The sequence below is a fragment of the Gopherus flavomarginatus genome, chromosome 4 (genome assembly GCF_025201925.1).
Source record: "Gopherus flavomarginatus isolate rGopFla2 chromosome 4, rGopFla2.mat.asm, whole genome shotgun sequence".
NCBI lineage: Eukaryota > Metazoa > Chordata > Testudines > Testudinidae > Gopherus > Gopherus flavomarginatus.
The window spans coordinates 10,468,435-10,495,926 of record NC_066620.1 but is presented as its reverse complement, the minus strand read 5'-3'; the positions used below and the strand labels follow the sequence as shown (position 1 = coordinate 10,495,926).

Sequence of the window (27,492 nt, the reverse complement as noted above, 5' to 3'; positions counted from 1 at the left end):
ACAAATAAAAGGAAGTTCTTCTTCACGCAGCGCACAGTCAACTTGTGGAACTCCTTACCTGAGGAGGTTGTGAAGGCTAGGACTATAACAATGTTTAAAAGGAAGCTGGATAAATTCATGGTGACTAAGTCCATAAATGGCTATTAGCCAGGATGGGTAAAGAATGGTGTCCCTAGACTCTGTTCTTCAGGGGATGGAGATGGATGACAGGAGAGAGATCACTTGATCATTGCCTGTTAGGTTCACTCCCTCTGGGGCACCTGGCAATGGCCACTGTCGGTAGACAGATACTGGGCTAGATGGACCTTTGGTCTGACCCGGTACGGCCATTCTTATGGTGTAAATCAGTGTTTTTCCATTGCAGTCAATGGTCCTTATTTGGATCTGATCCATACTAGTGTAAATCTGGCCCATACTGGTGAAAATCTTCATTGGCCTTAATAAACTTTGCTGATTTACACCAGCTGAGGATCTGGCCCATAATTTATTGCGAATTCCTTTCAGTATGTGCTTTTTTCTCAGTAGCAAAATGTATTAACAGTTGGTAAAAAGATAGCACCCATCTCAACAGCGCATCAGTTTTTAAGCAGAAGTTCCCATTGAAACAAACAGAACATACTGCAGAAAGAGCAATGGTACTATAGAGCATCTCAAAATGCTCATCCGAGTATATCTGTTTGTATATTAGTTGCACAGTTCAACAACTGTTGGTCCATTGCAGGTGGATATCTGGTCCCTTGGTATCATGGTAATAGAAATGATAGATGGAGAACCACCTTATTTCAATGAGCCACCTCTTCAAGCAATGCGCAGAATCCGAGATAACTTACCTCCACGAGTGAAGGACATACATAAGGTGAGCATGCTCATGTTTATATGGACTCATGCACATATTAAGGTGAACCAAATCCATGACCTAATCATGATGGTGTAAACTAAGGGCTAGATTGTGACTTCAGATACATCCCTGAGCATTGGGTGGTGCACAAACTGAGTATAGTAGTATTCTTTGGGGCTATACGAAGAGTAGATTACTACCCACTCCATCCTGTGCTGGCTTAGTTACTCTGGACACTGAATTGGGAGGGGGATGGGCTGGAATCAAAGCTCCATTCATTCCCCACCTCTGCCCACCCACCAACTCTGGGGACAGAGTAAGTGGGTGAGCAGCCCTATGTATTTCTCCGCATCCAAACTCAAACTCCAAGTGGCCTGTGAAGGAGAGTCCTACTCCTTTGCATGACCTGACAGAGTCAGAATTTAGCCCTCAGTAATAAGAAAAACTGACCAGGCTTACTGCTGTGCTAATTTGTTTTATACCAAGTCATGTTCAGTGCCATGTTCTGATCTCTTTCCCCATTCATGCCACATGACTTCTTAATGTACTCGTATAGGGAAGATAAGTGCCCTTTCAGTCCTATATATGTACTAACTGTAATTCCTGTCGCAATTCTGCATGCTCTTAACTTATATTTTAATTGACTTTCCAGCAAAGCTGATTTGAAAAGCCACTCAGGTGTGGCAAGTTACTTACTTTGTCTGCTTTTCATAATGCCAATGTGATGTTGCAGGTTTCCTCAGTGCTCCGAGGCTTCTTAGATCTGATGTTGGTGAGGGAGCCCTCCCAGAGAGCAACAGCACAAGAACTATTAAGACATCCATTTTTGAAACTGGCAGGCCCTCCTCCTTGTATTGTGCCACTCATGAGGCAATACAGGCACCGTTGAATCGGGTGAATTTTCAGGCGGAGGCGTGTACAAAAGTTGGAGAAAGACTTGCCAAGGAATCCAGAGCTTGTGTGGAAACCATGGAAAAGTGCAACATTACAGAAATTCATCAGAGTCAGAGCAGCTCTATGGAAATAATACAGTATACAAAACAATGAGGTGCTCTCCTGGGTGTAAAGGACTTGCGACGTTCCTTCACCACCAAATCAAACAGTCATCTGTTGGCTTCTAGCACTGTTGCATGAAGCACGTTTTCCACAGGTAGTCATCTCTTAGCCTTTCAGCCATCAAAGCAGATGGACTCAATTACACATGCGGTTGGGGGGTAGGTGTGTGAAAGATAATAGATTATAGCACAGGATAAAACACCAGAATCTTATTGAAAAAGTAAACGATATGACACTTCTATTTCAGAAGAACACTTTTCTGGCAAAAAAGCACTTTTTATGTCAATCATAGCAGTGTAATGTATTTTGAAATGAATTTGTAATTTTCTGTATAGTACTTTTTTGATAATTTACAGTACTTTGATGGTATGTACCCATCGTGCTAGCTGAAGTAATAAGAGGAACTTAGCAAGCGTTTGAACAAAACCTTTCCTACTTTTTTATCCCTTTTGAAGACAGAAAAAAAAAATCTTTAGGAACTTAGAATGTTGGCAGATTTTCCAGGAATTTAAATAACAGACACAGAGATGGGTGCAGACAGTACTGATAAAAATGATGCTTTTCCCATCACACCACTGAAATTATAGTTTTAAAGATTTGAACATTTCCGGAATCACTAGCTCTGATGAGATAATTACGGTCACGTAATAGAAAGAAGTGCTTATGTTGAATGTTATAAATTATGAGTTTTTGTTTCATATTATTTTCAGAGCCATGTATCTTAGCACATCAAACTCACATACATTTGTTCAAAAGATGGTTAATAAGAAAGGATCATCTACTAGCAATATGGCAGATTTTTCATTTAGTCTATACTGACCTCGTTATCACAGAATAATCCCCATTATTTATATCATGTGTCAGAAGTCAGAAATTGACTGTAAAGGTCAAGTTACCAAGCGGGTATTTTCCAAATTTCAAACAGACTGTTGTAATAATGTTATGATGTGTTTTCCATATAGAAAAAGTTGTGCTACTGTGTAGACCTTTCTGAATGTTGATAGAACAGTTGACTACTACAATAAATTTTGTGTTGCTTGTTGGATGAACTTGCATGTTAATTGTAGGCCTAAGCAGATTTGCCTTTACAATTTTTAGAAGTGTGTCATGATTACTTCAATTATAAATAAATTTTATTTATTAATTATTAGTTCATTTTAATTATGCATAATACAAAAGCCATGTCTTTTCCAAATTGTTTTTTCTTACTGACCTCACTTTGCAACACGATGCTGAAAATCAGTTAATCCAGTTTTGTGGAAACACTCTGATTAGTTTGTTTCTTATTACAGAATTTTGTTGTGAATAAGTTGTTCATTATTTATTGTAGTAAAATATAAACAAAACACACAGCACTGGCATGCTGCTGAGATGAATTTTCTGAGTTTTCTTCTCAGAAAGAGATTTTGCCAAAGGCAAATGAAGAGCCTTCATTTTTATACCATAAAAAAGTTAGAGCAAACAAGAAAAACAAAATCAAACAAGAATGTTAAATGATTAGTAAATCCTCTACAATTTGCATATCATGACATATTTCTTTCTTATCTTAACATTAAGTTTGCATATTTTAACATTGCAAAATATACCTAGTCTTGTGTGTGGTCCTGAATTCTCTTAATTCTCTTTGAAGTCAGTGGGAACTGAGGACACTCGACACCTTAAAGAATAGAGCTCATAGGGCCTAGTGCTGCACTCTTTATTAAAGTGAAAAGGGTCCGGAAAAGGCTGGCTCAGATTGCTGGACTGGGTCTGAAGAGAACATGCCACACCCCTGGTGTCGCCAAGCAACTGATAGCCAATAACAGCCTTCCTTGACTGGAGAGCTCTGGTTGTTTGATTCCCAGCATTTCTTACAAACCATGAGGGTGAAGATTAGAACTATGCCTCCATGTTTACTGCTCCACCCACCATTTGCAATGGGAGTTTTGCCTGAATCTCACCTACAGAATCTTTGTGTATAAGACACTATGAAATTAAGTCTACAAAAAGAGAAAAAGCTCATATTCTGTGGTCTTGACAACTCAGGAAAAATGCTACATCAATAAAGACAATAACATACAATTAGAATCATTATATTAGCCACAAAAATCAAACTTTTAATGGTCTTTGAATAAAATAATGGTTTTGAGATTCAGCACATTTTAAACGGTACAAGTGGAGAATTTTGTGTAATTTTCTAATCACTAGATATTTTTAAACAGTATTCATCGAGTTTACTAAAAGTTATTGTCAGCTGAAAAGGTTTTGTGCGCTCCAGCTATTGGTGGAAAAAAAATCCACGTGCAAATAAAAACTTAAATGTTTGCATTTTTTCTTGTTTTTCCTGCCTCTTCTGTGTTTCCCTGCGTTCAAAAAGCTAAGCAACATTTCCTTTGCAAGAGAGAGTGATTCTTTTTAAAGTTCTGTTGACTTCATCCTCTAGTAATTTATGAGAGCTATCAGTATAAAGGGGCACATGAATAAAAAAATATATCAACGGACTTGTCCATTTTCTTTTAACCTGTGCAACTCGGAAGGCAGACAGTGATGGAGGATTAAAATAGAGAATGTGCAGAGTCTGTATGGAGTTCTGATGACTGAATTGTTCTGAAGGGATAATAATTAAAAAAAGAAAACAAAATACAAAGACAAAAAATTTAATACCAAGGTCAGTAAATTTCAGCATTAATTTTTATTGGAAACTTCCACTCAAATGCAACATGTATCTGCAGTTATTAGTCTGACTGTTTTTAAAGAGGCTGTAACAGGGTCCTTCTGTGGGCCCACCTTTTTAGTTGATTACCTGAAGTCCTGCAAGGAAAAGAGCTCTGCTGACTCACTGTGGCAGATGTAGCTTGTAAACTCCACCCTAGACAGAAGAGAGATTGGAGTGGCCTTTGACACAGAGGAATCTAAACTGAGGCTGAGCAGTTCCAAAGAGGCATCATATGAGCTCACGGAGGCTTCAGTTTGTTGTCTATCATATTAACTTGTTAAAATCAAACCCCAGAAACAGGACGAGTTTTGACCCTATGCAGCTGGTATTGACTGTGTGTAGGAGCAACTTTGGAATAACAGCTTTTCCTATAGTGCTACAAACCCGACTAGTCTCCATACTGGACTCATATTTAATAATCTCAGATGAAATTCTGCCCCTGACTGAAGTTCATGGGAGTTTTGCCATTGATTTCAATGGGAACAGAATTTCACTCCTGGCCTGGTAGTCTGTTGGATTACAGATAAAACCATTCACCACTGCTCTCCCACCGAAAGATAAAAATACTGAGCTACTCTCTCAGCACGTCTAGATAAATACAGCAAAGAATCCTGTGGAACCTTATAGACTAACAGATGTTTTAGAGCATGAACTTTCGTGGGTGAATACCCACTTCATCAGATGCATGTAGATAAATACAGTGTGTCCTGCTTTGCTGGTGTAATTTACTAGGCTGTGTACATGATATTTCAAGAATGAGAAGGTACCTTCCTGTAACATTCCAGTGGTAACATAGCAAAATGACAAGAAATATAGCATGATGGACCTGAGCATCTGTTATTGTCAGCGAGTTACTTTATAGGCTGGTGTCATTGTTGTTTCTACATAAGCACCTACAGATCTAGAATGAATTAAGAGAATTAAACAAGAAAAGAAATGAATGAATTCTGAATATTAGAGACATCGCAATAATGTTCAGTGCAAATCAGGAAGAAAAATAAAAAAATGTCATAGGTTAGAATTAATAGTTGTTCCACATGAGTCAGCTGATACATGCAAATCTAAACTGACAAGCAAGGACTATCGGGTTGAAAGACTAAATGCTGGAATGAAAACCTTTGGAAGACTGAAAAATCGAGCTTAATCTGCTTAAACAATACAATTTCAGAGCATTGTACTGCTAACTATTACATATAATGAAGAGCAGACATGGTGAAGCAGAAAGTATAAAGTGGACTGCAAAATACGAAAGAGCACTTCCTTAGCATTTCATGCAAATGGAAGAAAACAAATGGATGAGACTGAACCCCCAGGGTGAAAGATTTGTCAATGATTGCAGTTAAGTAGAAATGAGCTAAGCATGGCACAAAAAGAAAAGCCAAGAAGACGGACTGGAATTACAGTTAGATGCATACCAATGGGTGGTAAGTTCAGCATGGGCCCCTAGCATCCACATGTACAGCCACATCAGGGTGGCCAAAGCTGTAAGAATGCATGAGTCCTGTAGCTGAGTCAAAGGGGGACATCAATAGGATAGCAAAAACTTGAATATGAAGAAAGCCTTCCTCCTTTCCAGAGTGGCTAGCGGATGGCGATGGAGCCAACCCTAGGAACTTTATAGTACCTTTTGGGTCACTTTTTAGCTCAGAGAAAGGCTGATCGGAGACATCATGGTGATGTTGCTGCAGAGCTCGCAGAGAGCATATTTGGTAGAACATAGATTCTATTCCCATAGGTGTGCCAATATAATTGATGTTACTGATTCACAAAGGATGAAATAAGAGTGGACTGTAACAGAGAGAGATTTGTGCCACCCACGTTCAGCCTAACATTGGAAGAGGCACAGGGATCCCTCAGAGAGGGACTGAGCCTGTCTGTAATATGATCCATGACCCTGCCTCTTCCTCACATCTCCCAGCCATACACACTGGGGAGGAGGGCACTATACACATACAAACCCATCAGCCTGCAGTTGTGACTCGCCCTTGCCTGTGCAAGCAGGGAGGAGTCTTGTGTGCAAGACGATCACAGTCCAGTCAAGTGTGTCCAAAGGGGTTTATGGACTGGCTTTTCCCTCCTTTCATATTCCGGGATCAGCAGCATAAAATGAGCTCACTGCAAAAGAGAATCAGCTTTTTGATTAGCAAGGCTGTCAGATACTGCGCTCAGCGACACCAGCAGAAATCTGAAGGGACATCATTGTCCTTCAAAGACTGAGGTAGATTAATAAGCGTGTGAATGAGAGGAGAATCTGGCCCACTGCTTCAACTGGGCCAGGCAACAATAAATGTCTACTATGTAGATTTCCCAGCCCTATAGTTACATTCCTGTGTAGGAGTGATCCGTCCCAGCTTCCTTCATTCCCAATATGATCTCAGCACAGGTATGAATGGTGCCTATTGGCTTCAGAGATTCATAACCCACCAGGGGAGCAACAGGGCCTACAGAGTCAATTAGTTCATTGGTTAGTGCTGCTCCTCTTCTTCCCTCCTTTTGGTCACACTCTTATAGCAAGGCACAGCTCAGTGGTTTGAGCACTGGCCTCTGAAACCTGCGATTGTGAGTTCAATCCTTAAAGGTGCCATTTGGGGCAAAAATCTATCTGGGGATTGGTTCCCCTTTTGAACAGGGGGTTGGACTATATGACCAGTCTCACACTGCAGCTGCTGCTTCTGGGGGAAAAGTACTGCATAGATGCATGATTGGAATAGAAAGCAAAGGCGCAGACAGCATGTGCTTTTCTGTTGGCGCTCTAGCAGGGGGCTCCTGGCGCATCATCTGCCCCTACCGCCTCTGGGTGCCTGAAGCCATCTCTGCTGAAATGGACTGTAAAAAAGACAGACGACAGCTCAGGGGCTCGTTTGGCATCTGCCTGTTTTCTTTTCACACTTGGATGTAAAATCACTGAGCAGATGTTTGCAGCTTTACGCCCATTCCTGGCTGGAAGAGTGACAACTAAAAGGAAGGAAAAGGCAGCGGAGTAAAGCGGCGAGAACAGGCGAGCATCTCAGCACCAGGGAACGGTTCCATTAATATAAAAGGAGCTGCGTGCAGTGGCAAATGCTGTTGCATCTATGGCAGAGAAAAGGGTAGGTGAAACCATTCCCTTCAGTGCTTCCATCTCCTAGAGCTAGCAGGGGCTTTGGGGCTTTGAGGCCAGGCTGGAGTCTGATTAGAAAACGGGTCTTTCCCATTCTACTTATAGGCAGCAACAGTCTCAGCTCTTCGTCTTTCTCCTCTCCGTCAGTGGTATATGTAGCTGTGCTGCTAGAATGTCCCATGATGAAGTCTGATGACTTAGAATCACAGAAGCTGGTTGTTGATGTATCCCTAAGTCAGATCCTGTCTCTAATGATGGTGGCACAGACACAGAGCACCTGCACTTGAAGTTTGAAAGCCAAAGACCAACGCTGTAAGCACAGTAAGAGCTGTAACTTCTCTTCCTGCAGACATGGGGGAAAATAAAACCTGAGTCTGACTAACATTAATGACACTGACTGGCCTATGTTGCAGTTCAGCTGCTCACTATGGTCATCTTTAGCATACTACTGAGGAATAAAACCTTAGGGGAGGTGATACTCTTGAGTGGGACTAGCTTGAGTGGGACTAGCTTGAGTGGGTCTAGCTTTCCTTGCCAAGAGATCCCAAAAGCACATTTTTGGGCAGTTGCTTATCTGCTTCAAGTGATCTCTGGCACGGAGTGCTGAATTTCACCCTCATCAGCTCAACATACCTGTAAGGTTGCTCAGAGACATAGAGACTTGATTTAGGCTGTGGTGCTGTCAGACACTGGCTGATGTCTTCTTCATCAGAACTAGACAGTGTGCGCTCTTTGCTTTCCCAGTGCCTGACTGAGCTTAGGATGTGGACAAGGTTGTTCTGCACCAGCTGTCACGTCTAAATGTGGCTGCGCATCTGTTATGTAGTATTAGGTGCATATTATCCCACATCAGCACTGACTTCATAGTTGCAAGGTGTCGGCTTCATCTTTAGAACCTTTAGTTCCACGCTACATATGAGATTGCCTTGCCACAAGCCTTTTGGTGCACCACAGCTGTTTAGGTTAGCTGTGGCATTCAAGCTAGAATCTGTAGATTGAGTTGTGTGCATCTTGTGGGACAGGGAGCTTTCAGTGGAGTACCCTCAAGCCTGTAAGTCACTTCCTCAGCTAATCCTAGAGAGCTTGGCTTTTTTGAACTTTAGGGCACAGTGCAAGGTCTGGCCCTCTTCTTAGGATTTTGCCTGCAGGGAGGGCAAGTGGGGTTGGTTTTGGTTTTAGACTTGCCTGTTTCTGTCAATGGCTTGGGTCTCCAGTGCCTTGCACCTCACGCAAGTCCTTTGCAATGCTGCAAAGTGGACAGAAAAGGCTCCTATTATTCGGATTTTGCAGTGGTGTCAATGAGTGCATACACAACATGCAAGGCAGTGAAAAATCACTGTGTGCATGAATCCTGGGATAGCTAACTGGGATCACTTACGGAAGGGTGAGAATCTGCCACCCTTCCATTGAGCAGCACCTTACTTCATGCCTAGCCTCATTCATATCAGTGAAGCTGTTGAAGAGGTACGGTTCTAGTCAATGTATGAGAGGCAGAATCTAGCCCTATATATACAGTTTGAGTCTCCTTAAACTGGGTGTATTTTATAAATGTAATTTATACCTCTTTAAGGACCCTTTATAATTCCAGGGGGGGCATAAAGAGGCATAAGAACAGCCATACTCGGTCAGACCAAAAGTCCAGCTAGCCCAGTTTCCTGTCTTCCAACAGCAGCCAATGCCAGGTGCCCCAGAGGGTATGACCAGAGCAGGTAATCATCAAGTGATCCATCCCCTGTCGCCTGTTCCCAGCTTCTGGCAAACAGAGGCTAGGGACACCATCTCTGCCCATCCTGACCTCAGTGTGAAAGAGAACTAGGCCCTAAATATATTATTTTATTATTAAAAAAACATGCAAATAAGTTCTGCAGTAGTTTCAGGATTTGAATTAATATTTTGCTTGGCTCATAACATATAGTACAGGCAGTTCAGGGAGATGTTCTCTAGATGTTCCTCTTTAAATGAGGTAAAATAAGAAGAGAAAAGTACATCTTGGTTCAATAAATACTGAAATTGCACTAAAAATGGGCGTTTTTCCAGTGACTTCAATGAGACCAGGACCAGGACGTTAGTGAAATACCCCATGTCTCATAAAATGTGCAAACAAGAATGGCTGGGAGGATGGATGAATTTTTTAGGTCGCATTGTAACATACAATCTACAGTACAGCTAGCCATTATTGCACCACAGATACTGCCAACACAAACTAAATCCACCTTTGTATCATTCTCCATGCTCTTCATGTACATCTACATTCAGTCTGATAAACGACCAGTGCGTATAGACAACCTTTGGTCATTTCACAATAAAAAGGCAAATCAAATTTTATACAGGTGTATCTTTTAATTCATTTTAAAAATGTTTTACATTAGCTGATAAGAGTTCATATTTTCTGTTACATTGGGTAACGCCTGAAATGATCTGCATAGTAACGGTAACATTTTTGTTTTGTTGTGAAATTGTCAGGCGCAGGTAGCAATGTCACGTTTCAAAGACAATCACAATACGTGCAGGATGCCCAGCCAGAAGCATTTCTTGATTGACTTGCAGCAGCGTGGTGCTCTATATTTTGTGCATCAACAGTTTTGTAAGTGTAACTCAGAAGCAAAAACAACCTTAAATGCTTGGTCAGTGCCTCAGCTGGTTGAAATCAGCTGACTTTGACATCACTGGAGCTACACCAATTTACACCAGCTGAAGGTCTGGCCTGGATTTTTCAGAATAAAATGTCTATTTTGTGGCCACTCCTAGAATCCTTTCATTGACTTCCGCGGGAATGTCTAGTGTGTTAGGAATGCCGGACATAGCTCTTAATAATGAATATACTAAATTAATGCTTAGAGGAAAACTCGGAGTGGTAAATCTTCACTCCAATACCCAGCTCTTCACACATGTATGGAAAGGGAGTGCTGCATATGTGGGGAGAGTAAAATGTTGGGGTTTGAATATGGGAAGAGAATTTTGCCCTCAGCATGAAGCTTTGACTGTGAAGAGTGTTTTCATCTCCATTTGGCCATTATACTGTAGATATATCATGTGTGTGTCCTCACCTACAGAAAAAAAGTGTTTTTGCTTTGTCTACCTGATACGTACTCAGCTTGGATGCATCCTGCCATCTATCCCATGTGTTTGTACTGAGATCTGTCTCGAGGAAGTTGTACCTGGTTGGCTGTCAGTTTGTGGTGGATATGGTAAATGCAGATGGTTATCACGATCATCAACCCCAATATCAGACCCAAAATTAGAGGCAGGGTTTCTTCTAACTGTTCCCTTTCGTCCACTGGACACTTGTGTTCTGCAATTAGAGAGAAAGAGATGATGAAATTTTGTAAATATTAACTTGTTCTGTAGTGCAACATGAACTCCACCAGTGAAATAAAGCTAACTGAATAATGCCTACAGTGAAGTCATATGTACAGAATAAAATCATGTTCAGTAGCAATGAAACCAAGGAAAATCAGTAGGTGTTGGCAGCTTAACTGTTCTAAAGAAAACTACAATAGCATTGACCACTGCAGGCCCTGGTTCAGGACAGCACTTAAACACATGCTTAACTTTCAACAAGTCAGGTCTATTTATTATTATTATTATTATTACCATAGCACCTTGGTCTGTCTTAATTGTCTTTTTTATTCATTAAGTGCCTTCCTTTGCTGAAAAGTGACTGCAGAAATGGCCTCCTGGGGGCTTGTTGTCTCTTGACTCCAAATCACCTTTGTTTGGTTTGCAAATTAAAAAAAAGGTTGGTTGGTTCTCCCTAACCGCCAGCCCTGTGAGTTCACTTCAGGATCTGATAGTGAACTGAGTTATGGCCTATTCATCCCTCCCCTTCTATAATCTGGCCCAGTGCAGGGGTATTAGCACTGTAGTTACAGCTGAACGGTGGGGCACACTTTGATTTCCAGATTAACAGCCCTGGATTTTGAAGTCCTTTATCTACATCAGGGTTTCTCAAACAGGGGTCGCCACTTGTGTAGAGAAAGCCCCTGGTGTGCCGGGCCGGTTTGTTTACCTGCTTCGTCCTCAAGTCTGGCCAATCGCGGCTCCCACTGGCCACGGATCGCTGCCCCGGGCAAATGGGAGTTGCTGGAAGCAGTGGCCAGCATGTCCCTTGGCCTGCGCCGCTTTCAGCAGCTCCCATTGGCCCGGAGCAGCAATCTGCAGCCAGTGGGAGCTGCAATCTGCCGGACCTGCGGACGCGGCAAGTAAACAAACCGGCCCACCCCACCAGAGGCTTTCCCTACACAAGAGGCGACACCTGTTTGAGAAACCCTGATCTACATATTAGGGAAAGCGTGAGCAGCTGCAATGACATATCAATGTGCCTACATCTTGTCCTGCAGGGACTATCCTGAAGGTGAAAGCAGGTCGTTCAGTCTTTGATCCAGCTCCAACAGAGTTATGTTGATGTAGAAGATCTGAAGATCTGTCTTTGATCCAGCTCCAACAGAGCTATGTTGATGCAGAAGATCTGAAGATCTGAACCAGAGTGGTCCCATTGAGTTCAGTGAGATGGAATGTGGGAGTAAAGACACCCTGGATAAGAACTCTGCAGGATCAGGATGAAGATGTCCACTAATGCAAGTGAATCCATGCCCTACAGGCAACAGCCACAATTTCCAGATAAATTGCATATGTACAGTTTGCAAGCTCTTCATTTGTTCAATGCTTAGTTCAATGGGGACCTCTAGGTACAACTGCAATATATAACCATTACATACAAAAAATGTTATTTAGACAGCGTAGTCAAGCACTCAAAAGTTAGGAAATGCCAGAATCTAGTTGGTCTGTACAATCTTAATGTGATGCCCTTGTGCGTATGCATTATAATGCAGTCTTTAGTTATACGATCACATCATATTTTTTCCGCAGCCTTATTCATTGAACAAGCTGAATAGCACTCAGGAGGCTGAGAGGGTGCTGCTAAAATTTTGCTGACTGTGCAAATGACAGAAGAAAAAAATTGCAATTTTCAAAAATCTCTCTCTCAGATTTTGGTGGGGGGGAAGAAAAGGCACTTCTCTGGCCCCAGGGCTTTCTCCCTGCCAAACTTCAAATGTCTGCTGCAAACAATGGAGGTGTAGGAGCTTCTCAGATAAAGGTTGTGTGAATCTTGATGAAAAGTGTTAGACAACCTAAATACTAGTTCCCCACGATTATTAAAGATAGTCAGGCCTGGCACCCTGGTTACCTGACTCCAGAACACGGTCCTCTACCACTAAAACTAAAGGAGAACTCCTCTGAGTGATGTGAATCCCTTATCCTCTATATATACCAGCCAGAAGAGGGCATAATCACCCACCCATGCACAAAGCCAGGCAGTTACTGCAGGAACATTGCTCAAATAGAATTCTGACAATTTGAACCAGCTGAGAATCTGCCACTTATTGCTGACACCATTCCTGGTTCTATTACCACCTCTTTGAGCTACTGAGGCTCATAAAGCAACTATTCAAAACTCCGGCTACAAAAAGCAGCTGGCCATGGAGAAAGGGGCTAATCTATCTGGGGAAATAATTCTATTATTAAGCTTTTTAAAAACAAAAACAAAGGCGGCAAGAAAAAAACATTGATGTGAAAAGTATTGTAGCCATCTCCTTTTCACTTCAATCCCTGCACTGTTTTTGCCAGAACAGTGATTAATCACCAGTTCTCTGTTATAGACACGGCCACAATTGCTGCAGTGCAGTTATAAAAAGAGGGAGGAAGTGGCTACTGGTTACTAGTCAGGATGCCAGTGTTTGGTTAAAAACACCCCTTCCATCTAATGACAGTCAGAATCCCATCGGAATGGTGTTTCCAACCTACAGGCATATGAGCACACAGGCATTCCGTGGTGTTGAACCTGCAAAGGCTAGCGTGGAGACCAGCATTGAGTGTGGAGAGGAGCCAAATAAGGGACACAGAAGCCAGAATTACATAGCTCCAGTGGCCCTAATGACCTATGCGAGCAGCGCAGAGGAGCTGCAACCACTCTGTGCCCTTGTCTCACATTTAAAGAATTTAGGCCCAAATCCTCAAAGATTTTAGGTGCCTAAATCCTGCAGGAATCAGCTACTGTGTGCATCGCGAACAGTTAGTTTACAACGTCTGCTGGCTTCAACAGCAAAGCTCGTAAGTTCCCTGCATCAGAGCTGTTCAGCTCACCGGACCTCCACACTTCACTGCCAAAATCTTAATGCCCTTGTCTCGGTACTGAGCAGATCACTGGTTGCCGGACATATACACCACACTGATCTTTAACAGCACATCTTACAACGTAACCAAATTTTCCGCTTCACTTGCTCAATGCCACCATGTCAAACATCTTAACTCCCTTATTTTTAATTCATTTTTTCCAAACTAAGCCAAGCATGTTCTCTGCAATGAGAACTGTTTACAAGCCGAGTTGCACATCTCAGTCGTCAACTATTATTTTAAGCAGAAAGAAGTCACAAGAACATTGTAACAGGAAATATGTATTTCTTGCAATGTTTGCCTAAGTGTAATGGGTGAAAAGAAACTGATCTCTTAAAAAAAATTTTATTGTTTAACAAGTCCATAATTTAGCCCAAAGGCAGTAATCTCACATTTTTTTTCACACTTGATAAGAAGCAGACAATGATAACAGAATGCTAAGAACTATATGATTCTTGTCTCTTTAAACCCAGCCAATCAACTGGTTCAAAGTCTGTAATGTTCGTAATCATCACAGACTATTGACTGAGAAAGCTGCCTGGCCAATGAAGTTGCTTTGTAAATTCCTAAGGGATCTATGGATGAAAAGTGCTTTATAAGAGCAAATAATATTGTTATTATTTATTAAGTCATTTTAATTCACTCTAACTCAACCCAAAGCAAATCTATTTAGAGCCCCAGGCCAAAACCCAAGGAAGTCACTAGAAAGATCTCATTGACTTCAGTGGGCATTGGATCATGCCCGGTGAGCTTTGCAAAGCATCACACTATATTTGCTATATTTGCTTTTGCTTTAATCTGAGCTTCTCTATTCTTATTGTAAATTCTCTATTCTTATTGTAAATCATATTGTAATTAGCCCACTTTAGTCTCAGATAGTCGGTTGTGGAATTTCCTGTAGACTGTCCTGGGGAGGCATCACCTTCAACCTCTAAGAAGAGACAGTGGTGGAAGAGTGTCTGGTTAGTTCAGTCAAAAATGATTGGGGAGTCATCTTCCCTGGTTGTGTTTTGTGCATGGGTAAGTCTATAGATCACAGAGTGAGAACTAAGCTCCAGGGAGCTATATGACAGGTGTTAGGGGGTGTGGACGTTCCATAAGGCCACACAGACTGGATGCACATGGGAAGCAAGTGCTCAAGATGGCCCCCGGACCCAAGAGTGAGGATGGGTGGAAAAGGTCAAAGACTGCTCTCTGGAGTTCTTTGGTGTGTAAGTGAAAACGAGCTGAAGAAAAAGAAACTAATGCAAATTACTTCCCAAATCCTTTGTGTGGCCCAAGAGGGATCTTGCCCTTCTGTGACTACCAACCACTGGGTCAACGGAGAGAGAATGGAGTGAAGTGGAGTGGGGAGGGAGTTCCACAAGGGTGGGTTTGTAGAGTCATTAGCAAGGCTGTCTCCCTATCCTGCACAAGTGAGATTTTCAGCTTGATGAACATGTTCCTTTCCTTGACTGACCCTTCTATTCACCATTTCAGAGTGGGACACCGAGGTCTTGGTTATCAGTGGACTCAGAGAGAGTCACAGAAAAATAGAAATGGAGAGCTGGAAGGTTGTCTAGTTGAACCCCTTGTTCTGAGGCAGGACAAAGTAAACCTAGACCATACTTGACAGGTGTTTGTCTAACCCAAGGGTCGGCAACATTCGGCATGCAGCCTATCAGGGTAATCCACTGGCAGGTCATGAGACAATTTGTTTACATTGACCATCCACAGGCATGGCCCCCCGCAGCTCCCAGTAGCCACAGTTCTTCATTTCTGGCCAATGGGAGCTGTGGGAAGCAGCAGGCTGCAGGGCTGTGCTGGCCGCCACTTGCTGCAGTTTCCGTTGGCCGGGAATGGCGAACCATGGCCACTGGGAGCTGCAGGGGACTGTTCCTGCGGATGGTCAACATAAATGAAATGTCTCATGCCCCACCAGCGGATTACCCTGATGGACCATCTGCCAAAGGTTACCAATCCAAGGTCTAACCTGTTCTTAAAAACCTCCAATGACAGGGATTCAACAGCCTCCCTTGAGAGCCTATTCCAGAGTCAGGATGTGGCCATGTGACCGCATATAATGGAAGACAGGTGAGTTTTAAGCAAGCACGTGTTTGCCGGGGGAATTAAAATGCTATGGACCCTGATTGCTCACAGAATAAATAATCATACTTTGCATTTATATAGCACCATTTGTCCAAGGAAAGCAAAGCACTTTACGAGCACTGAGACTCACACCGCCTCTCTGTGGTAGGTAAGTGCTAGGACTCTCCTCTTCCAGTTGGATGAAACAAGGCATGATGCAGAGGTAAAGAAACTTGCTCAAAGTCAGCGGAGCAGTGGAGGACCCAGTAATAGAACCCAACCCTCCTAGCTCCCCAGCCCCTGCCCTCAGCGTTGGACCACAATCTTAACAGTGGGCCAGTCAAAAAAATTCAGCTGGAACATTCTCCCATCAGAAAAGAAGATTTCATTGAAATCAACGTTTTCTGCAGGAAAATCAAAATGGAACGTTTCAATTCCTATCAAGATTAACTTCTGGGTTTGCCTAAGCCACTGGGGTGTCTTATGGGGCCTGCATTTCTGGGTCCCTTGTGCCCATATTCCCACCTATGGGCCCTATTCTCAGGCTGGCTACACAGCTTATGATGCACTATGGTATCTCCCTGTGACTGTACCATTACAGTGCATCATGAGTCACATAATTCCCATGAGTGACAATTCACGTGCTCATTGAGGGGAGAAAACCCCGCCACACACCACAAATCTCCTTTCCCACAGTAGCAGGGAAATTCTTTTGGCCAGTTCAATAAAGCACAAAAGCACATGCGTAACTTTTAAGCATGTGAGTATTCCCATTGAAATCAGTGAGATTTGTCACACTTAAAGTTAAGCATATGCTTGAATGCATTTCTGGATCAGGCCACAATGCCCACCACCTTGCAGGATGGAGCCCTTTTGTAAGCAAGAAACAACAACTTGTCCTTCTTGTCAGTTTTTTTTGTAAGCCAGTTGCCCAGCAAACAAAGACTGTCTGGAATACAACCCCCCACCCAACTCAATGGTGTGCACTGATGTTTATACTTTGAGAGGCAGGCTACTCAGATGTCATTTATATATCTGTACCCTAAAATATATACTTTGCACAAGTTGATATGAGTTATTTATGCATGGTGATTTATTCCTTAGGAGCGTCATATTGTCAGAGGAAGAACAAAGTATTTATTGAATCATGCCTTGGCTTCTGTGGGGAGTGCTTAGCTTATACTCAAGAGAAGGATAAAAACATGGGCTGATTTTCTTCTCATTTATGCTGTTTACTCTGGTATAACTCTGCTGAGTAATTCCTGACACACACGCAATGTAATAGAGATCAGAATCAGGCCACCCTACAGCTATGCCCTGTGTAAGTTGATAGTAGGATTTTTTTTCCCCGTGAGTACCTATGTTGTGTCAGGATAATGGCTAACACGCACATTTGCTCGTTCAGCCTTCTGTATTAGAACAGACATCAATGAGATAAAAATTAGAAAGCAGTTCCCATACCCATTGCCCTGAACCAGCAACATATAGGGCCATATTCAAAGTTGTTGGAAAGATTCCCATTGACTTTGGATTTGCCATGATGGGCCACATCTGCAGAAATGTTCAATGCTCATATGTGGCTAGATTTTGAAAAGAACTGAGCACCTTTGAAAAATCTGGCCCTTAGGTAGGTACCTCTGTGGTGCCTCTAACTCACAGCCTCCAGATCCCAATTCCACCCCAGTTCCCATCTCCTTAGTGCAGTGTGGGGACATGTCTTCTTTACAGGATTACTGTTTTTTGGTTTCCCCTTCCTTTATGGGACTTAGCTGTACAGTATAAGTATCTTTATACCAGTATAACTGTGTTCATATGAGGAGATTGTTCTGCTTTAACTAGACCAGTATTGTTAAAACAGTACGGTTATACTAGGGATAGGAAAATAGAGGGCCATGTGGCAAATATAGGCTGAACAGAACTGGTTGAAAATGATCCGTATAGTCATCCCAAAAAAGTGGGCAATTTTTATTTCAGTAAGAAAACAAAAACTGAACTTTTTTGGTTTGTTGGGGGAGGGTTAATTTTGAGTTTCCTCCCCCCTTCCTTTTTTTTTAACTGAAATTTTAAAAGAAAAATCTGTTTTCAAAACAGGCCGTTTTTGTCACAAAACAAAGTTTCAAACAAAAAGCGTTCAACCAGCACTAGTGTTGGGAATAGAAAAGAAATAAAGCAATGAATGTATTTGTAAGGGTTGAGGGAAAGGGCTTAAAGACAAATATGTGCTGAACGTGTAATAGACATTCTGTTGGGTTGGTTAACCAGTAACAAATGCTACAATTCTCTACCAAATTCTGTGGGAGGGTTCATAAGCCAGTTTGTCAATGGTAAGGACAAGAGTGCTCGCTATTTAATTCATACTGACATCTCTGTTTTAAAAGCGCACCGGTCCTCCTGCAGATAAAAGTCCCTTCAGATTTAGCAGAGCTCTTTCTCAGTTCTAATGTATTTTAAAGTATTATGTAGCTTGTTCATAATTAATAGAAATTTTACCAAATGTGAAATTAATGAGTTGCAAAGGAGCAGATTAATTACTGTAATTTAAGACTAGCGGGAGATCCCAAGCTGAACAAATAATAATAATGCACAATTTATAGTTACATACATGCCCTGTACACAGACGTCCCACGTATGTAATAATGATATGCACATGATAAATGGCAGAACTATTTGTTAAATGGTGGAGCTATGTGATAACTTACATCTGTCTGGCATCTCTGACCACCTCATCTGTACTCTGCCTGCTATTTACTTTCCCTTGGGACTAATTCAAACAGCCACCATTCAAAAAAAAACACCTCACAAGTTTGCCAAATAAATATTACCTCTTTTCCTCAAAAGACAGAATTCCCACATGCAATTACAGTGTCCCTAGACCTAGCCTGGGTAGTGTCGAGTCCTGGACAAGTGACACATTTACATGCCCATTATGGTTCAAAGAGCCACGTTGTGCCATTAGAAAATCAGGAAAGGCCTTTTGTGAAAGGTGGAAGTGCTGGTTGCTGGCCTGCTATGGGACGAGATAGCAGACTTTACAACTTGGATATTATGTACAGACAGAAAAGCTAGACTGGGTAATTTTAATAAGAATGTGCATATTTTAGTTATAAATTTTCACCCACCCCCGAGGCCTGTTCACTTGTACCCATCCCACTAGGAAGCCTCGATTTGCAGGTGGAGGGATACAAAAAAATAGCATCAGAAAAGTGTCAAAAAGACTCTCTGAAATGTCTCTAATATTTTTTCCTGTAAAGTATGTGGCCTATACAGAATACATGGTGGTATGGCATGGTATGGAGGATTTATTTGCACCTATAGAGAAGACAAATAATTCACTGCCGTCTTCACTATGAGTAATGCAGCCATCTCTAGCTCCGGCTGAGTCAGGGCCTGTAACAGTGTATGTTCGCTATGGAATGTGGGGGAATAGGACTTGTAGTAATAAACACTGTGCTTTGCAGTGTTTGTGTTACTACACTGTGAGCTATTGCCCACAGGTAGAATTACACAATTCAAGATTTTAAATGTTACGTTTGACAAGTAACGCCACCCTTTTCTAATCACCAGTTAATGAGTAACGGATCTGGCTACTCTATGTATTATTTACTTCACCTTGCTTAGGAATTATGATAGAGTTAATTAATCCAGTAAAGCTGAAATTTGCAGGGGACTGATCCTAAAATACTAACTCAGGCAAAATGACCATAGGTCCAAACTAAACCTTTATTTAATGTGGTATAAAACTGGAGTAGCTGTAATTCAGTCAGTGGCATGACTCCAGAGGCACACCAGAGAACAGAGCAGAATTTGGCTCTCTGGGAGTTTTGCCTGAGTTATAAGACAACAGGATCAAACTCCATAGAAATATCTTGGATGAAATCCTGGCTGCATTGACATCAATGGCAAAACTCCCATTTACTTCAATGGGGCCAGGATTTTACCCTGTAACTATTAATATACTGAGTGTTGAACTAAGCATTTCAGGTACAAACATATGTGCAGCAATAAATAAATTAATAAATAAAAGCCACAGTACAATGTGCTAACAGCAGATTCTGAACAAAAAAAAAGCAGAGAACAATACAGTCCTGACAATATTTTCTGTTAAACCAGGTTTTCTTTGATCATAAAGTGGACTAAATAAAAAAAACAATGTACAAAACACAAAGCAGCTTCTGTCTATTCTATATTTTTAAAAATACTACATTAAAAGAATTAAGTACTGAAAAGTGAGGAAATGACGAAGTTACCCACCCATCTGTAATTTTCTGCCTGTGAATTACAGGACACTGACTAATTACATGACCTCCAACTACTTTTCCTGCAGGTTCCCTGCCTTGTTCAGTGCACAAGATGGACGGTACTCAGTGGCAAAGACAACTGTTCAATATTTCTTTTTATCTTCATTGTTCAGTGGGAGGGTCCATGTTTCATTTGCTCCACACCCTCCGAACACTGCACTGAATAAGGATTTATTTCTTTCTCTTTCTTTAGTGGCTTTAGTGTAGCATATATCGCTACAGATTCTGTGAACCTCAGAAACATTAATGAATTTTATCCTCACCAGACCCCTATGCACTTGGGAAGTGTTATTAGGGTGATTTTACAGAAGGGGGATTGAGACACAGGGAAAATGAGGTTCACACAGGAAACATGGAGAAGAACTGAGGATTGACCCCACATCCCCAGAGACCCAGTCCGGTGCCTTTTCGTCTTCCAGATCCCTGCTGTATTCACAATACGCCATGCAACAAATGCATTTCTCTGGACCACAGACCAATTCATCAATAGCCCCTAGCCACTTCAGCACCTAATTCCCAGGAGGAGTTTGGAAGCAAGGATCATAGAATCATAGATTATTAGGATTGGAAGGGACCTTAAGAGATCATCTAGTCCAACTCCCTACACAAAGCAGGACCAATCCCCAAATGGCCCCTTCAATGATTGAAATCACAGCCCTGGGTTTAGCAGGCCAACGCTCAAACCACTGAGCTATCCCCGCCCCCCCCATGTGTGTTTTCATACAGCACATCAAGTCTGGAATGTCTTTTTTCCTGTGAAAAGTTCCAAGACTGTTTACAGGCACTAACAGGATCATGCTGAATGTCCCAATAAAAGCCTGATCCTGTATAGACTGCACATTCAAAACTCCCATTGAAGTCACTGGGAGTTTGGGGTGTGCAAGAGATGCAGGGCTAGGCCAGAGATTAGGCTCAAAATGATTTTGCCACACACTCCTACCTTCGCTGAAGACAAAGTCAGCACTGATGTCAAAGGGCTGAATGCGGACTTCTGACAGCAAGAGAGTTACGGTTCTCTGGTGATCGCTGGTGATGAGGGAGATGGTCTGCTGAGCTTGGCATTCGTAGGATTTCCCAGCAGGGGTGAGTAAGGCAGAAAGGTGGTGGGAGTTGGCTGTGTGCTTCCCAGCTGTTGAGACCACATAAACAGCAGTGAAACAGTTAGATCCCAAAATCTGGCAGTTGCCAGCGTTGCTAAAAACACTAACCCTGTGGAGATGTGCCTGGATTGCAGGGAGTTGGGCATGTGCTTTCATAAATCGATGGCTACTCTTGGGGCTGGACTGTGCCTTCTAAACAACACAGAACGCTACTAGGAACTGCCGCAGAGCCACTCCCCCCACGGGGAGCTCCGGGCAGCATCGTGGGAACTCTCTGGTGAGCAGAGTAGGGTCACTGCACCAAGCATTAGGAACATATACTTCCCTCTATTCCCAGCGTAAAGGGGAGACATTGCTCTGCCTTTCTCAATCAGTGCAGTGATGCTAGCAGTGCTGGCCACATAGCGGGCTTGATCCAAAGCCCATTCAGGCAAATGAGAGGTTTTCTATGGCTCAGACCCCATATTCCCAGCACGCAGGCAACAGCAAGGACTGCGGTTACGCGTTGCCTCTGTATTGGGTGCCAGAAAAAAAAATAGCTCAAGACACTCAGTTCAGGACTCAACCTAGCTCTCACTGCATTTCTTGGAAATAAAAAAGATCATTGGCCAAGTGGAAATAAGGCAGAATTTTCTCATTATGTCAAACATATTTCTGTATACAAAGATTGTGCATGATCAGCTGTATGGAATGATAAATAACTTCTGGCTTTCTGATCATCTGCAGCCCTTGTGTTCATCATTAGGTTTCACATAATAGAGAAATAGGGCTTCATATTTGCTCAGTGTGTGACGGTTAATGTGTGTGGGGCTGTGTGTTAGAGGCATGCAAAATAGTCACTACAAGATGAAAAATACTCAGAATTCAAGGTTGTACATTTAGTTACAGACTCAGTTATGAGAGGTGCATTAAGGTATGCAAACCCTTTTGGCGTGAACTTTATTTTTCAGTTAAAATGCACCAGTTTTCAAACCTAAAATTCGATGTTCTTTGTAGAAATGGGTAAATGTGCCTTTTTTCCCCCAAAGTGAGGCCAGCATTCCCATTGAGAAAATGGGAAGCATGATGTTATTCCACATTTAATATACTGGCCATTTCATCAAAACCAAGAATTAACGGGCTTGCTACCATTGTAAAAAAAATAAGGCCCCAATCCTGTATGAGAGTAACTGAGCCGCCAGTCTCTGCCAGATTAGAGCCTTACAGGGCAAGAAGTTTTATGTGACTATCTGCAAAACAAAAATGGTGTATTTTGTAATGCTTACATGCAGGTTTATAAACACACAAATTCCATATGCACTCACAGGAGAAATGTGTTGCAAGTTAGTTTTTTAAGACATCTCTGAGCGATGTGCATGGAATTGTGGATGTCCCCATATTACAGAATTATTTTCAAAAGTAACTGAACGTATAGAATGTATTTCCCCAGGGTTTTGTGCTTGGAAGAGAAATGAGCTGCTGGTGGTTAAGAATGATAAACGTGATACCTAACTGAAGCCAAATAGTGTCTGAAATATTCAGAGGCAGTGGCAATTATTAGGACACAAAAGGATAGCTCTGCCTTTCAATATATTAAGAAAATGGTGAATCACAGAATATCAGGGTTGGGAGGGACCTCAGGAGGTCATCTAGCCCAACCTCGTGCTCAAAGCAGGACCAATCCCCAGCTAAATCATCCCAGCCAGGGCTTTGTCAAGCCTGACCTTAAAAACCTCTAAGGAAGGAGATTCCACCACCTCCCTAGGTAACCCATTCCAGTGCTTCAAATTCCCCTCAATACCATCCCACTGAGATGCCTATCGTTCATGTACCGGAGGAGGAGGGAAAGTATTAAAAGAAACAAACTAAGGTGGGTGAAGGAGGAAAGACTGAGAAATGAAACTACAGATGGGAAGAAAAGTGTGTGTGTGTGTGTGTGTGTGTGTGTGTGTGTGTGTGTGTGTGTGTGTGTGTGTGTGTGTGTGTGTGTGTGTGTGTGTGTGTGTTAAAACAGCAGCACCAGTGCAATCCCCTCTGCCCCAACATCAGAAAAGAAAACAAGAGGTAAACGTTCATCCCTTATTACCATTTAAGTGATTCAGTCTAAAGATGGTTTCCTTCAAATTAACCGCACATAGGACCTGAATCCTGTTCCTACTGCAGTCAATTGCAAAACACCCACTGATCTGCCTGGGGACAGGATCTGGTACAGCAACTGCCAGCCGCAATGATCAGTGGTGGAGGAAGAAACTGAGGCTCTAGCAAAATGTGAGAGGTGGGCTCTAGGGACTGAAAATACAGGCATTTTCCTACTCTCCTGAATGCGGTGTAGACCTGCCGCAGTCCGCAATAGCGGATGCAGAGAGGGGATGAAGACTGGGGGAGTTTTCCAACCTTGGTTAGAAAACGCCCTCAATTCACCCCCCAAAGACAGAAGCGTTGTGTTTAAGCTTTGCCTGGCCTAGCAAGCAGATTGGGGGAAATACGGTTTTCTCGCCACGGCAAGGAGACTATCTGGTGACTGCCAGCAAATTGTTCTATATATCAATTTAAAACGGGAGGGGATCAGTGTAGCAGTTAGGGGGGAAATGAGTTTGTCCCCATGCTCCTTCTTTATCTATCCATGCTCCAGGCGTGGGTGGATCGTTGCATTTCATGGACATGGGAAGAACGGACTGGGAAGAACGGACTATTTATCTGTAGACCGATATTTTATCTGTAATTAAATTGGATTTTAATAAAGACTCCTCTGGATTTCATCAGACAGCCCAGCCCCCTTTCGCTTTCCTCCCGGTGCCCCGAACATCTCAGGGATTTGTTCAGTTTCCTGTTTTTTTTAATTTTCATCTACAACTAAGGTCCCGGGGACAGCAGCCCCTTGGCCTGCGGGGGAACGGTCTTTTCCAGGCAGCACTTACGATTGACGGCATCTTTGAAGTAGGTGCGCTCCGAAGAATCATAGACGAACTGGATCTTGTTCATTTTCCAGACCGCCTCTTGCCTCTTGGTTGTGTTGTGGCCTTCCTGCCAAGACACCATTTTAACAAGGCCGTTTCAGTAAATGAACTCTCCTGCCATTCAAATGTACAGCTCGCGGCGTTTTGATCAGGGGTGCGGGTCGGTTTTTACAAGGATCGCATGTCACTGAGCACGCACCGAGCGCGGGATTTCCCTGCTTGTGGGTTTCCCTGGGACTCGTTCAAATAAAGCCGAATTTAAGACTCCGGGCTGGTTTCGCTGGCATCAGATGTCTGCGGTTTTTGGTGTAAAGGGAAAACAAAAAGCAGGACGCTGAGGCACACAGCAATCACCCGGTCACTTACCTTTACAAAATACAGCTTGAGGGTGTAAACTTTGTCTAGCCAAGAGATTTGGAGCTCCGATTCGGTAGTGCCACATTTCCCCCTCACTTCTGCTCCTCGGGCAAGCGGAATCTCAGCTTCTTCTGTTATCAGCTGAATGTGCAAACACAGCACACGTTCAACAACCGACAAGAAAGGCCGGGTGCCCTACACCACTCCCAACGGTTAATGATTCGGGACAACAGAAGGGGATCGTTTACACGGGCTCCGGTATAAACTAACATCAGAAAAAAGTATCTGGGGTAGCCGTGTTAGTCGGTATCCACACAAACAACCAGGCGGTACCTGAAAGACTAACAGATTTATTTGGGCATAAGCTTGGGTACAAAACCTCACTTCGTCAGCTGCAGATGTTATCAGAAAAAAAAGGTGGCCCTTCCCCCCAAACCCAAGCAAAAAATATGCCCTTAAGGGCAGGCGCAAGAAGAGGAACATACAGTAATGCGGCTACTTTTGCCTATAGGGAAGCGGGTTCTTTCCTGACGCTATTTCCCGGCACTGACAACTTTCGCTGTCCAAAAGCATCAAACGCGGCTGCATTCGCTATTCTTAACCATTTGTGCGGGCAAAGCTCATGGACACAGAGAGGGGTTTTCAATCAGCATCGAGATCTTTCTCCCTTAATGGTGCTAAAATACGGTTGGCTCGCCAGATACACGGGTTTTGCATTACCTTGCGGACAGGCAGTGGAGTAATTAGCGGGACGGGCTGAGATCTTCATTTTGAACATGGGACATTATGGTATTGGCTTTCTGGCCCGAAGCTAAGCGACCATACCACGTCCCTTTCTAAAAGATCAGCCCCGCGAGTCGAAAGCGGGACCCCACCAAAGAAACCTAAATCCCTCTTACGTCGACATAATTGCTGGCCGACACATCGTAAGGGACCATCAGTTTGGCTGCAAATTCGGCCATCAGACACGTGGTGCCGTTGTCCCGCACCACAAAAATATCCTTTTCCGGGCTGGTGGAGAGCCCGGAGAGGTTCTCCACTTCTTGCTCGGCCCCGATTCGAGCCATGGCATCTGCGGGAACAAAACAGATCCGTGGAGACACTCGTGTCTTGCTGGCGGCTCGGTGCTCCGCTGCGGAGCTTGCAGCGCCCTGGGCAAAAAAGTGACCCCCTTTGCCCTACTCTTCTGCAGCCAAGTACCCCACCCCCCACTTAAGCCCTTTGCATGAAATGAATCGGGCTTTACTGCAAGCCCTTCTCTGGGCCAGGCACCCGCCTGTAACGCGTCCCCACGCGGGCTCCCAGGCAGCCGCCCGAGGACGCGTGGAGCTCCCCACTCGCGCGCAAGCCGGGCAGGTCCCATCGCCAGTGGAGCCGGAACCGCAGCCCCAGCCCCAGCCCCAGCCTGCCCGCCCGGCTGAGCTCTACTCACGGACAAGGCACAGCAGGCTCGGGACGCGCAGCAGAGCTGCTCCGAGCCTCACATCCATGCTTCTCTCCGCCGGGGAGTCCTGTCCGGGGCCGGGCTGCGCTGGCGGAAGAGCGAGCTCCCGGCTCTGGCGCTGCACTGTCAGGCTGCGAAATGCACCAGGCTGGCAGCGTGGTAGGGAGCTGCGGGGGGAGGAGGAGGAAGGGGAAAGGATTGCCGGGTGGCGGAGCTGTCCAAGGTATTCCCCGCTGCAGCACAAAAGCAGAGGCTAGTTCTGAGCTTGCCCCTGGACCGGCTCGTGCCTGCAGCTCTGCAAATAGATCCAAACGCTTCGCCTGCTGGGGAGACTTAATGGCACGCGTAGGAGCATGGGAGTGGGGGGGGGACCGGGACGCCTCCTCAGGGCTCTGCCACTACATTTCCTGGGGCTCCGGGGAGCCTGTGAAGGATCCTGCTTCTGCCCTAGACAAGAAACTGCGACGGGCAGTCTTGGAGCCGGGCCTTTGCTCTATAAAACGGGGTGTCGAGGCACTGCGGTGCTACCCATGTGGTGCCCCTGTTGCCCTCGCTCGCTGTAATTGCGCTAACAGCAAGTCGAGGCCTCTGGTGGTATTTAGGGGGGGTTTGTTTGTTTGGTTGGTTGGTTGGTTGGTTTTTGCATAGGCTCCGCCACTGATTGCCCCTCAAATAGCCTAAGGGCGGAGAGCACACCCGCCCCCCGGCCACCTCTAACATGGCTGCAGCGGACACGATGGGCGCTGGGATCTGGTTTGTGGTGAGGCTAAAGGAGTCATTCCTTGTGCTGAAACATCCATCATCCCTCTGTGCAGGCATCTTAACCAGCAGTCAGCCCGATCCTGCCTGGGCACAAGAACAGGGCCGGGTACTTCAAAGGAGTTACTCCAGTTGGCGATCCGAAGTTGGCACCAGGTGCTTATTAATCATTGACCACAAGCTCTGTGTCCTCAAAGACACCCACTGAGGTTTAAGACTTTCATCAACTTTCTTGGGGAAAAAAATGTAACTGATCTCTTCCAGGAGTGCCTGGCTGTGCCCTGGCTTTTGAGTGAGAGAAAAAAGTCCCAGTTAAAACAGATTCAAATGATCCCATATTGGAGGGAAAGAAGGAATCGTCGGCTTTTTTGACGAGTTTTTAAAACAATAAGTGCTATGACTATACATTGATAGAAAAGTCAAGATTGGCTGAAGTGAACCATTCATTCTGTTATGGACAGTGCTGCAGATAGCAGGAGACAGGACTAAACTGTGCAGTCTGCATTATTTGCATTTTCCCGGCCCCCGTTGCTATCATCTCTAAAAGTAGATTGTGCTGGGATTCATTACCACTGGCCTTATATCAACAGAGAGAGAGAGTCACTGGATTCTCCGTCATATGAATTGAGCCGTATCCGCTGGTGTCACGTTCATTGGTTCCCTGAGGT

General features: G+C 43.7%; 2 protein-coding genes across 7 annotated transcripts in view; one reads left to right on the top strand and one right to left on the bottom strand.

The window, feature by feature from the left end:
- Positions 1–3,381, top strand: part of PAK5 (p21 (RAC1) activated kinase 5) — a 182,747-nt gene extending 179,366 nt beyond the window's left edge. For all 6 annotated transcript variants that reach the window (XM_050952089.1, XM_050952088.1, XM_050952086.1 and 3 more), the window contains 2 exons: positions 722–856; positions 1,572–3,381. In XM_050952089.1, coding sequence (XP_050808046.1) covers positions 722–856; positions 1,572–1,727 — 291 coding nt within the window. In that variant the 3' untranslated portion in view covers positions 1,728–3,381. The remainder of the gene's footprint in view (positions 1–721; positions 857–1,571) is intronic.
- Positions 3,382–10,024: 6,643 nt separating this feature from the next.
- Positions 10,025–26,256, bottom strand: LAMP5 (lysosomal associated membrane protein family member 5). Its single transcript, XM_050952228.1, has 6 exons — positions 26,054–26,256; positions 25,521–25,693; positions 24,631–24,762; positions 24,226–24,331; positions 21,169–21,357; positions 10,025–10,981 (listed from the first exon to the last, which is right to left on the bottom strand). The coding sequence occupies exons 1-6, from the start codon at positions 26,109–26,111 to the stop codon at positions 10,803–10,805; spliced, it is 837 nt and encodes a 278-aa protein (XP_050808185.1). The 5' UTR covers positions 26,112–26,256; the 3' UTR covers positions 10,025–10,802.
- Between the last annotated feature and the right edge of the window lie 1,236 nt (positions 26,257–27,492).